At 38.0% G+C, this 14,444-nt stretch overlaps 1 protein-coding gene across 1 annotated transcript in view; it reads right to left on the bottom strand.

The window, feature by feature from the left end:
- Positions 1–9,811: 9,811 nt before the first annotated feature.
- DCUN1D1 (defective in cullin neddylation 1 domain containing 1) overlaps positions 9,812–14,444 on the bottom strand; it is a 37,688-nt gene continuing 33,055 nt past the window's right edge. Inside the window, exon 7 of the mRNA XM_017520389.2 lies at positions 9,812–13,505. Within this exon, the coding sequence (XP_017375878.1) occupies positions 13,426–13,505 (80 nt within the window). The 3' untranslated portion in view covers positions 9,812–13,425. The remainder of the gene's footprint in view (positions 13,506–14,444) is intronic.

The following is a 14,444-nucleotide window of genomic DNA, read 5'->3' on the forward strand; positions in this document are numbered from 1 at the left end:
GGTACAGAGTTTTGGGGGTGACAAAAATGTTCTGGAATTAGATAGTACTACCATTGTACAATCTTGTGAAAATACTAAAAACCATTGAACTGTACACCAAAAAGGGTGAATTTTATATTATGTGAATTACACCTCAATTAAAAATATTAGCAAATGCAATTCAGCAGCATATAAAAAGGATCCCATACCACGACCAAGTGCTGTTTGCCCCAGGAATGCAGGGTTGGTTTAACATCCAAAAATCAAAGTGATATAACACATTAATAAAGAACAAAAGCCACATGATTATCTCAATACACAAATAGCATGTGATTAAAAAAATAGCATGTGACAAAAATTCAACACGTATTCATGACAAAAATCCTCAACAAAGGCTTAAAAGAGAATGTACAGCTAATATCATACTTAACAATGAAAACGTAATGTTTTCCCCCAACACTGGAAAGAAGGCAAAAATGACATCTTCACCACTTCTATTCAACATTGTATTAGCCAATGCAATAAGACAATAAAAAATAAAGGCACACTGAAGAATTAAACTGTCTATTCATAGATGATATAATCTTGTACATGGTAAATCTTAAGAAATCAAACAACTATTAGAACCAAAAAAGGTGTTTACCACAGTCACAGGATCCAAGATCAATATATGAAAATCTATTTTAGTTACATATACTAGCAACAAAATAAAATTGAAAAAACAAACTTGCAACAGCATAAAAAATACTTAAAAAAGAAAACTAAAGTCCAATACCTGTAAACAAAATCATAAAACTGCTTAGGAAAATTAGACATCTAAATAAATGACATCCTGTGTTTCTGGATTGGAGGACTTGATATTCTTAAAATGGCAATTCCCCTCAAATCAATCTACAGATTTAATGTCAAGTTTCTAAACCCTGGCATTACCGTCACTTGGGACAAGTCTTTGTTACGTGGAGCCATCCTGTGCATTCCAGGATGTTTGCAACATTCTCGGCCCCACTAGATGCCAGTAGCACCACCCTACTCTAGTTGTAAAAAAAAAAAAAATTGCCAAATGTCCCTTCCGGGCAAATTTGCCCCTGGTTGAGAACCACTCAACAGTGGTTACAATCTTCACCAAATTCCCAGCAGGACTTTTTTTTAAGTTTTTTTTTGTTTGTTTGTTTTGTTTTGTTTTGTTTTTTTTTAAGGAAAAACTGATACTAAAATTCGTATGTAGAGGCTGGGCATGGTGGCTCACACCTGTAATCCCAGCACTTTGGGAGGCCAAGGCAGGCAGATCACTTGAGACCCAGAGTTCAAGACCAGCCTGGCTAACATGAAAAAACCCCATCTCTACTAAAAACACAAAAATTGGCCAGGTGTGGTGATGGACACCTGTAGTCCCAGCTACTCAGGAGGCTGAGGTGGGAGAATCACTTGAACCCAGGAGGTGGAGGTTGCAGTGAGCTAAGATCACGCTACTGCACTCCAGCCTGGGTGATGGAGTGAGATTTTGTCTCAAAAAAAAAAAAAAAAAAAAGAAACATATGCAAATACCAAGGACCTAAAGTGATCAAAAATTTCATAAAACCACCAATTTGAAGAACTTAAAGCACTGATGTCAAAACATAAAGCTACAGTAGCCAAGGCAGTGTGCTATAGGTGTAAGATTGGATCCATAAGCCAATATAAGAGAACAAAGAAATAAACCCACACACACATGGGCAATTGATTTTGACAAAGGTACCAAGATAATTCAGTGGGGAAAGTTTAGTCCTTTTAATCGATGGTATTGGAAAATTTGGATATCTTTTTGTAAAAAAAAAATTAAGAAAAACTTAGACCCTTACTTCACATACCATACATGTATAAATTAACTCAAATTGAATCAGAAACCTAAATTGAAGACCTACATATATAAAACTCATAGAGAAAATAAGGCTGGGCTCGGTGGCTCACACCTGTACTCCCAGCACTTTGGGGGACCAAGGCAAGAGGATGTCTTCAGACTATCAGTTCAAGACCAGTAAGGCCAACATAATGAGACCCTCTCTACAAACACTTTACAGATTACCCAGGCGTGGCGGCACATACCTGTAGTCCCACCTACTCAGGAGGCTGAGATGGGAAAATCACTTGCGCCTAGGAGGTCGAGGCTGCAGTGAGCCGTGACTGCACCACTGCACTCCCGCCTGAGAGACAGAGCAAGACCCTGTCTCAAAAAAAAAACACCATTAAGAAAATGAAAAGACAAGCTACCAATCAGGAAAAAGTAAATACAAAATATATATCTAAGATTTGATCAGAATATATTTTTTAAATCTTTTATAACCCGGTAAAAAGACACATTCTAAGGCAGCACTTGCATTAATATCCTCAAGGATCTCTCAGTATAAATAAAGATGGGTGTTTTTTACTAACAGCAACTGAAGCAAACAGATAAGGTCCTCTTCTACCTTATAATACTTTTAATAAAGTTACCCATAAAGCCCTGACACATCCTGCCTCCTAGTCAGGAGGAAGGTTGGCAGGTAACAGAAAGATGGGATTCTGCGACCCACAGCTAACAGGCTTAGAAGCCTGTCCTCATCACAGGCTGTTTCCAAAGGGATCCATCTTTTTGGTGGATCATTTTATGGATGTCTTCTTCAAACTGAACAGAACCAGAGTGCTCGTCAAAATGCTGAACCAGGCACTACTTCAACACGCCACTGGCGGCGGGAAATAGGCTGCAATCTCTGAAGAGATGAGGCTCTACCAGAAACGATGAAACAGTCATCAGAGAAGTTCCTGCTTATCAGAGTTTTCAAAGCTAAACTGACTGTCTGGATTTAGAACTTGAATGCTTTCCCATGTAACTTTGGGAACTTGCCTGCAAAGGCACATCCTGGCACTGGTGTCTTCAGACCAATGCACAGACTCTTCCTCGGCCTGGTTCAAGAGGAAGACACTTTCCAAAGCAGTTACATAAATATACCGGGATCTCTCACCCTGAAATAAATGCACGAATCAAACAGGCCCTCTAAAAGAAGCTGGCAATGATGCATAAATTAGCTTTTAGGAAACATTTTAAAGTAACCACTTCCTCAATCACCCTCCCTCTAGAGATAAATGTAGAATCTTTTCTGAAATGTAAATGTTAACTTTCACTTATAGAATGGAACACCCTTCAAGTTCTGTAAACGTTAAATGAAACTTACGGGAGGCATGGATTTAGATGGGGCTCCTGCACTATACCCAGCAGACCAAACCGAGATGGCGTCACTCATGATAAAGTTCCCGGCCACCAAAGCAAAACTAAGTTGTTCATCTGAGCTTCTGATCAATAAGGAGAGACGGATCATAGCCACATCTCCAAACAGGCCAGTTTTAGCCTGCATGGCGAGAAAAACCCCTCTATTTTACCCTTGCAAGGAAAATAACCTCAAGTAACCTGATGTTAACCAGCTGCCTTTTGTATGATGCTGTTTTCTGGTTCTTGCTCAAGATACCTTATAAAAACTGACTAACGCAATGGCTCACACCTGTCATCCCAGCACTTTGGGAGGCCGAGGTGGGCAGATCACCTGAGGTGAGGAGTTCAAGACAGGCCTGACCAACATGGAAGAATCCCATTTCTACTAAAAATACAAAATTAGCTGGGTGTGGTGGCGCATGCCTGTAATCCCAGCTACTTGGGAGAATCACTTGAACCCGGGAGGCGGAGGTTGTGGTAAGCTGAGATCTCGCCATTGCACTCTAGCCTGGGTAACAAGAGTGAAACTATTTCAAAAACAAACAAACAAAACCTGACTGTTCTTCCATGCCCAGTGATTTTTAGATAAGATGCTGCCCAATTCATAAATTGCAAGCAAAAGCCAATTAGATCATTTAACAGCATTTCAAATTTATTGAGTTTTCACAGATGTAAATATCAAGGGTTACTTCCCTCTAGAAAAAACCACAGCTCATCAGCTCAAGCAAGTTAGTTAAAAAGAACTGGCTCCAGCTAGGAAGCCTGATCCAGCTACCTAAATCCAGGGGAAGAGAGTTCTACAGATTTATTCCAGCTACGACACGGTTGGTCTAAAGAACACATCCTCCCTTTGATAAATCATAGCACTATTAAAAGTTAAGGGAAGAAAGTAGGCTAGGTCATGTTCAAGGTGAAAAATCAAAGGAAACAATTCTATTCCATCAGAATTCAGACTTTCCAAATTCTCCTGTAAACTAGGTAGGGTATTAATACTTCACATCACTATTTTCCCTCTAAGAGTAGTACACAGAAACTACCAACCTCCTCTCCCTTGCTGGTTAGTAGAGGTGCAAGGAGGCCCCAAAAGTGCCTGTATCCAGCTGAACGTGGGCTGGGCAGTACATCTCGCAGACATGAATGCTATGCAGAGCAGCCCCTTTACACACTCCTGCTAGTAAGAAAACATTGCAAAGTTAGTCTGCTTGGCCTTAAGCTGCCTTCAAAAACCACTGAAAACATATTCCCCCCACACTCCTTCCAGATATGACAGAAGTATCCTCAGTGTTATCAGCTGGATTTTCTATTTCAGTTATTTGCCAAGTTCCATTCATCAAAAATTAGAAGGTGCAGTGCTTCCTGTTTTTAAAGGGGGAAATTTTGAAGAGGGAAAATTTATAGCTACATGTGCATGAAATAGAAATGCAACAATCCTATGTGTAATCAGCTCTTTCTCCAAAATCAGATAAAATGGAAAACTATGTATTTTCCTGATGTTTCCAAAGAATGTCAGTATTATGAAGAGCTGTTGTACTGTCTTTAGATATGCATGCCTACATTTACTTTTTAAAATCACTATGGATATATAATTCATATAAAACTGTCTAAAAGCCTAAAATTTTTAGTATATTCACAAAGCAGTGCAATCATCACCATTATCTAATTATAGAACATTTTCATCATTCCAAAAACAAACTTGTATCTGCTAGTTCTCACTGAATTCATGTTCTCTACCTCCAACCCTAGCCCCTGACAGCCACCCATCTTTTTCTCTGTACATTTACTTATTCTGGACATGTCACATAAATGGAATCGAAGAACACGTGCCCGTGTGTCACTGGCTTCTTCGAGCATGTTTTCAAGACTCATGCCCGTTGCAGCACGTACCAGTACCCCCTGCTGTCCTTTTTACTGCCAAGTGTTGTTCCACTGAATGGCTGTATGACTGCATTTATCCAGTCATGAGTCAATGGACATTTGGGTTGTTTACAATTTTAAGCAAATATGAATAATGCTGTAAATACACACAGATTTTTGTATGAACATTTGTTCCCAATCCTCTTGAGTATATACCTAGGAGATTTACCGGTCATATCCTAACTCCTACGTTTCACTATTAAATGAGGAATGGCCAACCTGTTTCCCAAAGCAGCCGCACCAGTTTGCAGTACTATCAGCAACTTAAAATTTTCCAGCGTCCTCAGCAACACTTGTTATTGTTTATCTTTCTAATTAAAGCAATAGTGGGCATGAAGTGATATCTCATTGTGGTTTTTATTTGCATTTCCCTAATGACTAATGACACTGAGCATCTTGTCACGCCCTTAGTGGCCATTTGTATATCTTCTTTGGAGAAATGTCCATTAAAATCCTTTGCTCAATTATAAATTGGCTTGTTTTTTCATTAAGTTGTAAGACTTCTGGATACAAATCACATTGTATTTTTAAGTTAAGGGAAAATCTGTTGATATACTACATTAACTTTAAAAATACATTCCAGTGAGAATATAGTTTTACTAAGTGCATCAAAATTTCACCTTAAATTTGAAATTGCATAGAAATTTAAAGTGTTAAAGCAATCGTTGCTTTTTCAAATAAATGAATTTGAAGCCAAAGATGAGGAGTGTGGGGATCCATTGGTTAGAAGATTTGAGATATGAGCAGATCTTATTGAATCCTGACTTGAATTGGGGAAAAAAAAAAGACACGACTTGAATAATCCTGGATAGTTATTAACACTAACAAATCGTTAGCAGTTAAGTGTAATAACAGACTTGTGGTTTTATTTAACAGTCCTTGTCTTTTAGAAATACACATTGAAATATTTACAAATGAAATGATTTGCCATCTGGGATTTGCTCTGAAATAAGGGTTTAAAGATGAATGGCACATAGATAAATCAAGACTGGCCATGAACCAATCATGTTAAAATGAGTTCATTATGCTAGTCTCCTTTGACGTATGTCTGACATATCCCATTAAAATTTTTTAAAAAGCACTCACTCCAGTGTCTCCTGTGTAGAAGAGCACAGGCAGCTGGCAGCAACTAAACGGTATCAACTACATTTTTATAAATTCAAAGAGTCATTAATTGTCAGTTATCTTGAAAGGAAAATCTCTGGGAAACTTCACATGAAGACATAACTACCTGCACACAGTAGTCTGTACAAAGTTGGATTACCACCACCAGTCACAGGCTCTTCGGGCAGCCCTATCAACCACGGCACAAATGGAGCCAAGGCACCAGCCATCAGCACCCCTCTTTGCTGACACATTTATTCTCACCAGACATCACCGAGGGACTGGAACCTCCATTGGAAGTATAATGATTAACCTCACTGGCTACAGAAAATACCACCTCAAGAGTGTGTGTCTACAGTAACTAATTTTACAACCATCCCTCAGGCCACCTGACACTCACTCAAATTGCACATCCAATAGATACATGAGTCAGGATGCCTAGGCATAACTTACACACATAAAACATATACCCAGCAGAACGGCTGTAATCAAAAAGACAAGTATTGGCAAGGATGTGGAGACACCACGGCCTGCATGTACTGTGGCAGGAATATTTCTTTTTTTTTTTTTCCCCGTTTTTGGAGACAGAGTCTCACTCTGTTGCCCAGGCTAGAATGCAACGGCGCAAACACAGCTTACTACAACCTCCACCTCCCAGGTTCAAGTAATTCACTTGCCTCAGCCTCCCAAGTAGCTGGGACTACAGGTACACGCCACCACGCCCGGCTAATTATTGTATTTTTAGTAGAGACAGGGCTTCACCATGTTGGCCAGGATGGTCTCAATCTCTTGACCTTGTGATCCACCCGCCTTGGCCTCCCAAAGTGCTGGGGTTACAGGCATGAGCCACCACACCCAGCCAGCAGGAGTATTTCTAAAAGTACAGCCACTTTGGAAAAAGTTTAGCACTTTTCTAAATGTTAAATATAAATTTACCACACAACCTGACAATTCCACAGCCAGGAATCTGAGATGAAAACGTCCACACAGACGTACTTATGAACGTTCATGGTATTATTATTCATAATTTTAAAAAACTAATTGTAGGCCAGTCAATTGTCTATCAACTGGTGAATGGATAAGCAAAATGCGGCATATCCAAACTGAACACGAAATCAGCAGCTAAGGACGATGCACAGCAGGTGTGTGCTGCAACACGGATGAACCTCAACCACATGCTAAGTGAAAGACGCCAGACATACAAGACTAACTGCATGATTCTGTGAAATTTCCACAAAGGCTAAATCTGTACAGAAAGCAGATCAGTGTGGCTGCCTGGGGCTGCAGGCAGGAGCGGATTCACTGCAGGGCAGCATGAGTAATTTTGGAGGCTGATGGAAAGGTTCTGAAACTGGACTGCACAACTCTAAATGCACTAAAACCAATTGATTGTGCATTTACAACGGGTGAATTTTACGGGGTGTAAATTACACGAAGCAATTTTTTAAGTGCTATTATAACAAAGTTTTAGAAATGATTTTTATTTTTACTTTTATTTATTTATTTTTGGGACGGAGTTTCACTCTTGTTACCCAGGCTGGAGTGCAATGGCGCGATCTCCGCTCACGGCAACCTCCGCCTCCTGGGTTCGGGCAATTCTCCTGCCTCAGCCTCCTGAGTAGCTGGGATTACAGGCACGTACCACCATGCCCAGCTAATTTTTTGTATTTTTAGTAGAGACGGGGTTTCACCATGTTGACCAGGATGAGCTCGATCTCTTGACCTCGTGATCCACCCGCCTCGGCCTCCCACAGTGCTGGGATTACAGGCGTGAGCCACCGCGCCCGGCAGAAATGACTATTTTAAAGCTCTGGCTCATGGCCCATTCATTTGATATATTCAGCACAATGAAGTCTAATGTACTACTAGGATTAAGAGTATCAGCATTTGCTTGAGAGCTAAACATGCCACTTTCAAAGGGTTCCAAGTACACCCATGTCTAAATCTTACTAAATACTGCTCTTTCAGCTACGTCATGTAATTATGTGACAAAATCACTGTCAACTGTTTATATTAGCATTGTCCCTTAGCCATTTCATTAATTGGTCTTCCCCCAACCTTATGCCCTGTAGCATTTCTTTTGTAAAAATCTCTTGCTTGGTATTGCCCACGTTTTCCATTAGATATAAGGTTTTCTCAGAATATTTCATGACCTGAAATAAAATTCTAATATTCATATGAACACGCATTTCAATACATACTTTTTTTTTTTTTTTTGAGACAGAGTTTCGCTCTTGTTACCCAGGCTGGAGTGCAATGGCGCGATCTCCGCTCACCACAACCTCCACCTCCTGGGTTCAGGCAATTCTCCTGCCTCAGCCTCCTGAGTAGCTGGGATTACAGGCACGCGCCACCATGCCCAGCTAATTTTTTGTATTTTTAGTAGAGACGGGGTTTCACCATGTTGACCAGGATGGTCTCGATCTCTTGACCTCGTGATCCACCCGCCTCGGCCTCCCAAAGTGCTGGGATTACAGGCTTGAGCCACCGCGCCCGGCCCTCAATACATACTATTAAATATAAAATGAATATGTTTGTTTGCTCACTAAGCCACCCACATGCTGCCTGTAAGTTTCAAACACGTCACTGTTTCAAATCGGCCTTTGTTTTTACTGTGGGTTCAAAATTCTTCTTTTCAAAGCAGTGCTGCCTTCAGTGCTTAGGCTGACATTAATTTCAGTTAGCTCCATTTCTTTCCATTCCACTGACAGATCTACCAAAAAGTCCCTCTAAAGTTTTTTTTTAAACTATATTCCCCAAAACCAAATCTGGTCTGAAACGCTAATAGCCTACAACAGATACAAGGAGGGGGAAAGGGCCTGCCCGCGATGGCCCCGCCTCATGAAAGACAGCAGCCCCAAGTTACAGCTTGAAGACCAAGGCTCTAAATGATGACAAGCTACATACCTGATTTCTGCACAGCGCCAACTACAAAACCTAAACAATCATGCAGCACTTGTAAGTAAACAGAAACTTGGGATACACTTTAAAACACGCTAAAATCTCCATTTAAGAAATGGACAACTATAACATGATTCCCTTTAAATAATTTCCCTTTACAACTCCATAAAGACATTGCTGATCGGGAATTCCACTTACTCCAAAGGCTGCACATCCTTTATCACAACTTTCCTGTGACAGATTTTTGAAAATCAACCAAAGGAAAATTAAAAATCACATTAATAGGAAACATTGAACCTAGTGAAACGTTGTCAAATAAATGAGTTGGTGAGCAAGAAATGCTACTTACTCAACAGGTAGGAAAGAAAATAAGATAGCAAGAATGCTCTGGTAAAATCATTTATGTAACTGTATTACGAGTTTGAAAAAATAGCACTATTTGCCTCCAGAAATCAGGTACAAATAAAGCAAATATTTAAGAAAAATGGCAACAAATAGGAAAGATAAACCTGGAAAAGGGCATCTCTACTATTAGGAATTTTATAATTTATCTTAACTACAAAATATACACCCCTTTCCCTCAGAAGTCAAAGACAAAGGTGTCATGATAAATAACTTCACCACAGTTCTATGAAATAAAAATAGAAATTATTGCTATATTACGACTGTGAAAATGGAGGCAGTAAAGAGTTCAGAAATACACTCATTTATAATCAATTAAATCATGACTGATAATTTGAACCCTAATTATCACATTATGTAGAAATCACAATTCAGGTTTTGTGTCCTCATTTATATGTTAAATAGTTCACATTTTAAAAACATTTTATCATTACATTATCAAACTTGATAAAATCTTATGAAAACATCTAAGTATTCAATATAAATCATACTGTTAAAAGTATAAGGTAACATTTAAACTGCTGAGGTGCCAGATAAGTATTTTCTATTAAATATACACAATTTAACATTTAGAACTGCATAAATTAATTCTTGCTAGAAGTTGATTCTGTTTTACAAAGGCATACTTTGTGAACCACAGTAAATTTCCCCAGCATCACTTCCTTTTTATTCCAAAGCTCCTTCAGTTAAGTTTAACTTTCTCCTGTCATTTGTATGTGAAAATTACAGAAGTTTTACAATACGCAGTCTTAATAGTAACATGTTTCAAAACCTAAGCAAAGTGTACATTAAGTTAGCTACTACTATCTTATCATCAAATAAAAAATACATGAACACTTAAGTCATTCTGAGGAAAAAATAGTGTACCTTGCTTAAATAAGAATTCCCCAGTAAAGACACTATGTAAAAGGTTTCTCATGTTATTTTGTTGAGTAAATTTACTTTCTCTCATTAAAACTTTTTAAAAGTCTCAGAAGGATAGGTACTTACAATGCCATATTACACAAGTACGGAATTGTTACTAAAGCAGCCCGATAGAGTTGTAAACATTTTATACGTAGTAAACAAGATCTGGCATGTCTTTCGTCCCTAAAACATGCCATTACAATGCTCTTTCCATGAACAGTTATTCCTCCGGGAAGAGTCTACAGGTATATTTTAAACCTATAAAAAAATACACTGAAATATGTGAAAAGATTTAGTCATGGCAATTTCACTGAAGCTTTTATTGCCTCTGTTGGTAGTATGACAGGGACTGTAAGAAACACAGTTGAACTTACAGAGATACGCAGATGATATTCACTAAAGATAATCTTCATCTCAAGGGTTTTTAATATGTGGGCACTTCTAATTTTATACATTTTACTATTTAAAAAGCATTACATTTTAAAATGTGTACCTGTTTTGACATTTGGCAAAAAAGGAAACTGTACCTATGGTTCAGTTGAAAACAAAGAATCAGCATGGGGAGCTGACCGAAATGAGGACTAAAACACTTAAGAATTAAAGCAATTCAAAGGGGGTGTGTGTCTCTCCCTTTCTGTCAATCCCTCTCACTCTCCCTGGCTCTCTCGCAGACACAGACTCAAACACACACAGCCATATGTGTAATCATTTTTTAGTACAAAATATTCCCTGCAACCAGACATTTACCTTCAGAATAATCATACCACATTAAATCAGTCTTCTCTTTTCAGCCCTAGTAAAAGGTGTTTAATTCTAAGATGCCATCATAGTGAACAACCTTAACTTTTATGCTACATAATTATATTCAAAGCTTTATGTATTTTTGTTTATAATTACATAGTAATTATAAATGTTTAGTACCAACCTGATGACAAACACTATTTTGTTGAAAAGGTTTTGCATTTAAAAAGAAAAATATGTAAAATCCAAGGCACTAGGCCACGAACCAATATCAGACTTTTAAAGAAAACACTTTATATTGAAAAAAAAAAAGCTAATGGGATCTCATTTCAAAACACAGCATATGAGAATTAATCAATCTGAAAACAATAACCATAACTCAAAATCTTCAAGACAGGAAACAGTACATATATAGATATATATATATCTTTTAAAAATTTCTCATAATTGAAGTTCCTCTTTATATTTACAAAAATGAAATCGGGAAACACTGAAAGCAGCAGGATCACTCTTTTTCCTTTTGTTTTAATAACCAATTGCAGTAGCCTGAAGAGAAATTTTCAAATGTTTCTTTTGGTAAAACTGCATTCATTAATTAAAGTTATGATTGCAATATTAATATGTCCATAGGGAAAGCTTTCTAGTCTATTTCAAAACCATGTAAATAAAAAGCAGTTTTAACGTGTCATTGTTTCTTAAAATAATTTCCATGTTTGCATAAAATGTACTGCTACTCTGAAGTACATTCCTTTGTTACTATCAACCCTAGGCCTTAGAGAGAGTACCTGGATATACCAAGCACAATCTATTCCTATCAAAAGACCATAATCACCTACCATTTGAAGTACTACATTTCTAGCCTGCCTTACGGAAATGTTCAAGAATGCAAAAAACCCTTCTTCACGTGTCAGTAAGTGAACAGAGAAATGACCATTTTCAGCATAAAAGCAGCTCATGGGTCTTGTAATGAAAAAAATACATACAAGACAGCATTTGCTTTGATGAGAAAACTGAGCTAATCTGAGTGAAACAAAACAGCAGAGACTAGAAGCCAGATCGGTATTTTGCATCATGGACGCCTGTTTGAAAATCTTTGCTCCTAAAGTAAATATTTGGCAACCACAGTGATTAGCAGTTAAAGCAATTTCAACAAAATAAGAAGTCATCGAAAATGGACTACTTGTCTGAAAGAGCAGTACCTGTATCATCAAGATTGAACTTCATGGCTCATCCAACCATTTTCAAAATTTTACTTCTACTATCTTATAAATTAACGAGAATTTCACTTGTGTTCCATAGTGCGATGACAAAAAAAAAGTAAAAACAAAACAAAAAATAAACCCTCATGCCTAAATTTAGAATATTGTATTGTGTAGCAATCCAAAACATTCAAAACAAATTAAATAGCTGAACTTATGTGACAGGCAGATGAGCATTTCAAAAGCATAATGAAGTCCAATTATGTAGTGCATAACGTAGACAGGAGTAGAATCTAACATTATGCAGACATTTGCTAAATAAAAGCTCCCTGCAGGGCAATGAAATATAAACGTGGGTACGGTAAGCACAGACTAGTTCTGTGGAACCTTCTGAAATCAAGAGTCTGAAACACAATACATTTTTCAGGTAGGCACCAAGTTATCCTAAAAAATTTTCATGTTGGTTATTCTGACATTGTTTTTCATCAGATACTCTAGTCACATCAACACCACATGTGATTTGCCAGGAAAAAAAAACTCCCCCCAAACCAAAACACCATTCCAGATCCAGTACACTTAAATATATCACTCTCATTGGAAGTGCTATTAGCAGTCTTTGCAACTAGCCCAAAGCGTATATTTAAGAAGTTTTTATAAATTGTTTTGTGATGTTCATATGTTTAATTCTTATGCCAACTGTTTTCTGATGAAGACAGCATTGTGCTTTATGCGAGAATGAAAACCTCAAAATAATCACCATAAAGCTTCTAAGACTTATGGGAGAATAAACTAGGATGGTCCACAGATAGAAGATGAAATCCCCAATGTTGGAATTGTAAATGTTTAGAGCGGCCAGACTAGCAGACAAGCCCAAGCCACCATTAGAAGAATGAAGTACGATATGGTCCAAGATGTATCCTTAAAGTTTTGTCTCAACCCTCTGTCTGAATTGTGAGGATTGATCTTCAGTTCAGTCCAGCCAGCAGAAATTGACTGTGCAATTTTCTGTTGTATTTATTGTACAGACTATGTACATTCTAGAAGGTTCCTTTAGTGCTACACTGTTGTACTTTTTGTCCCAGCAATTTGAGGGCGTGCAAATTCCACAAAGTCATCAATAAGAACAGGCCATGCTCCTGGAAAAAAGAAAAAATATGAAAGAAAGAGCAGGGAAAAGAAAAGAGAAATAAGGCTAACATTTTAGTAGAACCCTTTTCTTTAAGACTTCCTCACATAAGCATTAAAGTACATCATTCTTATCTATTACCAATGATTAAGTCTTTCAAAACTCAAACTTTTTGGAGTTTTTACCCCAAATATTCCTTATATTTCTTGTGATTCATTACTCCAACATTTGGTTGCTCCTTGAGTGATAAGAAGTAACTTGTCTGGCAACCAATCAATAATATGATTTTCTGAAGGCCACTGCAGTCAGGCAATGGAGGTAATTTGGTCAAAACTGGCAGCCAAAGGGCAGGCATGACATGAAAGCATGCTGCCAGGGCTGAAGGCATGAGAGGAAAACACATTTTCCAGCATTCTGTGGCAATCTCACAAAGGAAATTAACAGGGAGTGTGGAATTCCATCCTATTTCATGCTAATACATAACTAAAAAGTGTAAATTGCATATATGTATGCCTCTACACATTCACATCCCCAAGTCAGAAAGCTCTTCATTTTTATGTAAAACCTAACAGAAGGCACCATTATTAGACATATGCAGGATTAAACAGTTCACTTTTTAAGGAGGATTCTAAATGACAATGCGAATGAAGAAGTAACATCATCCCTGAGTAGCCTTAATGATTCCAGGACACTTCTAAAAACGCCAAGATCACAGGGGGGTTTTCACAAAAATAGCTCCATCAGGTATCCCGCTGGTTCTCAAGTGGGGCTAGGGAAACGTGTATTAAGAAATCAGTGCATGTAGAAAAATAAATGTAGAAAAATAAAAGTCCATATCCTGGTAGTGGATGGTAGTGCCACCTTTACACATATATGAAGAAACAGGAGAAAAGTATTCACCCAGTGACTATTTACTGAATGCCAGTAGTAGTATACTAGGCAGCTGAAG

The sequence above is a fragment of the Cebus imitator genome, unplaced genomic scaffold (genome assembly GCF_001604975.1).
Source record: "Cebus imitator isolate Cc_AM_T3 unplaced genomic scaffold, Cebus_imitator-1.0 Scaffold828, whole genome shotgun sequence".
Lineage (NCBI taxonomy): Eukaryota > Metazoa > Chordata > Mammalia > Primates > Cebidae > Cebus > Cebus imitator.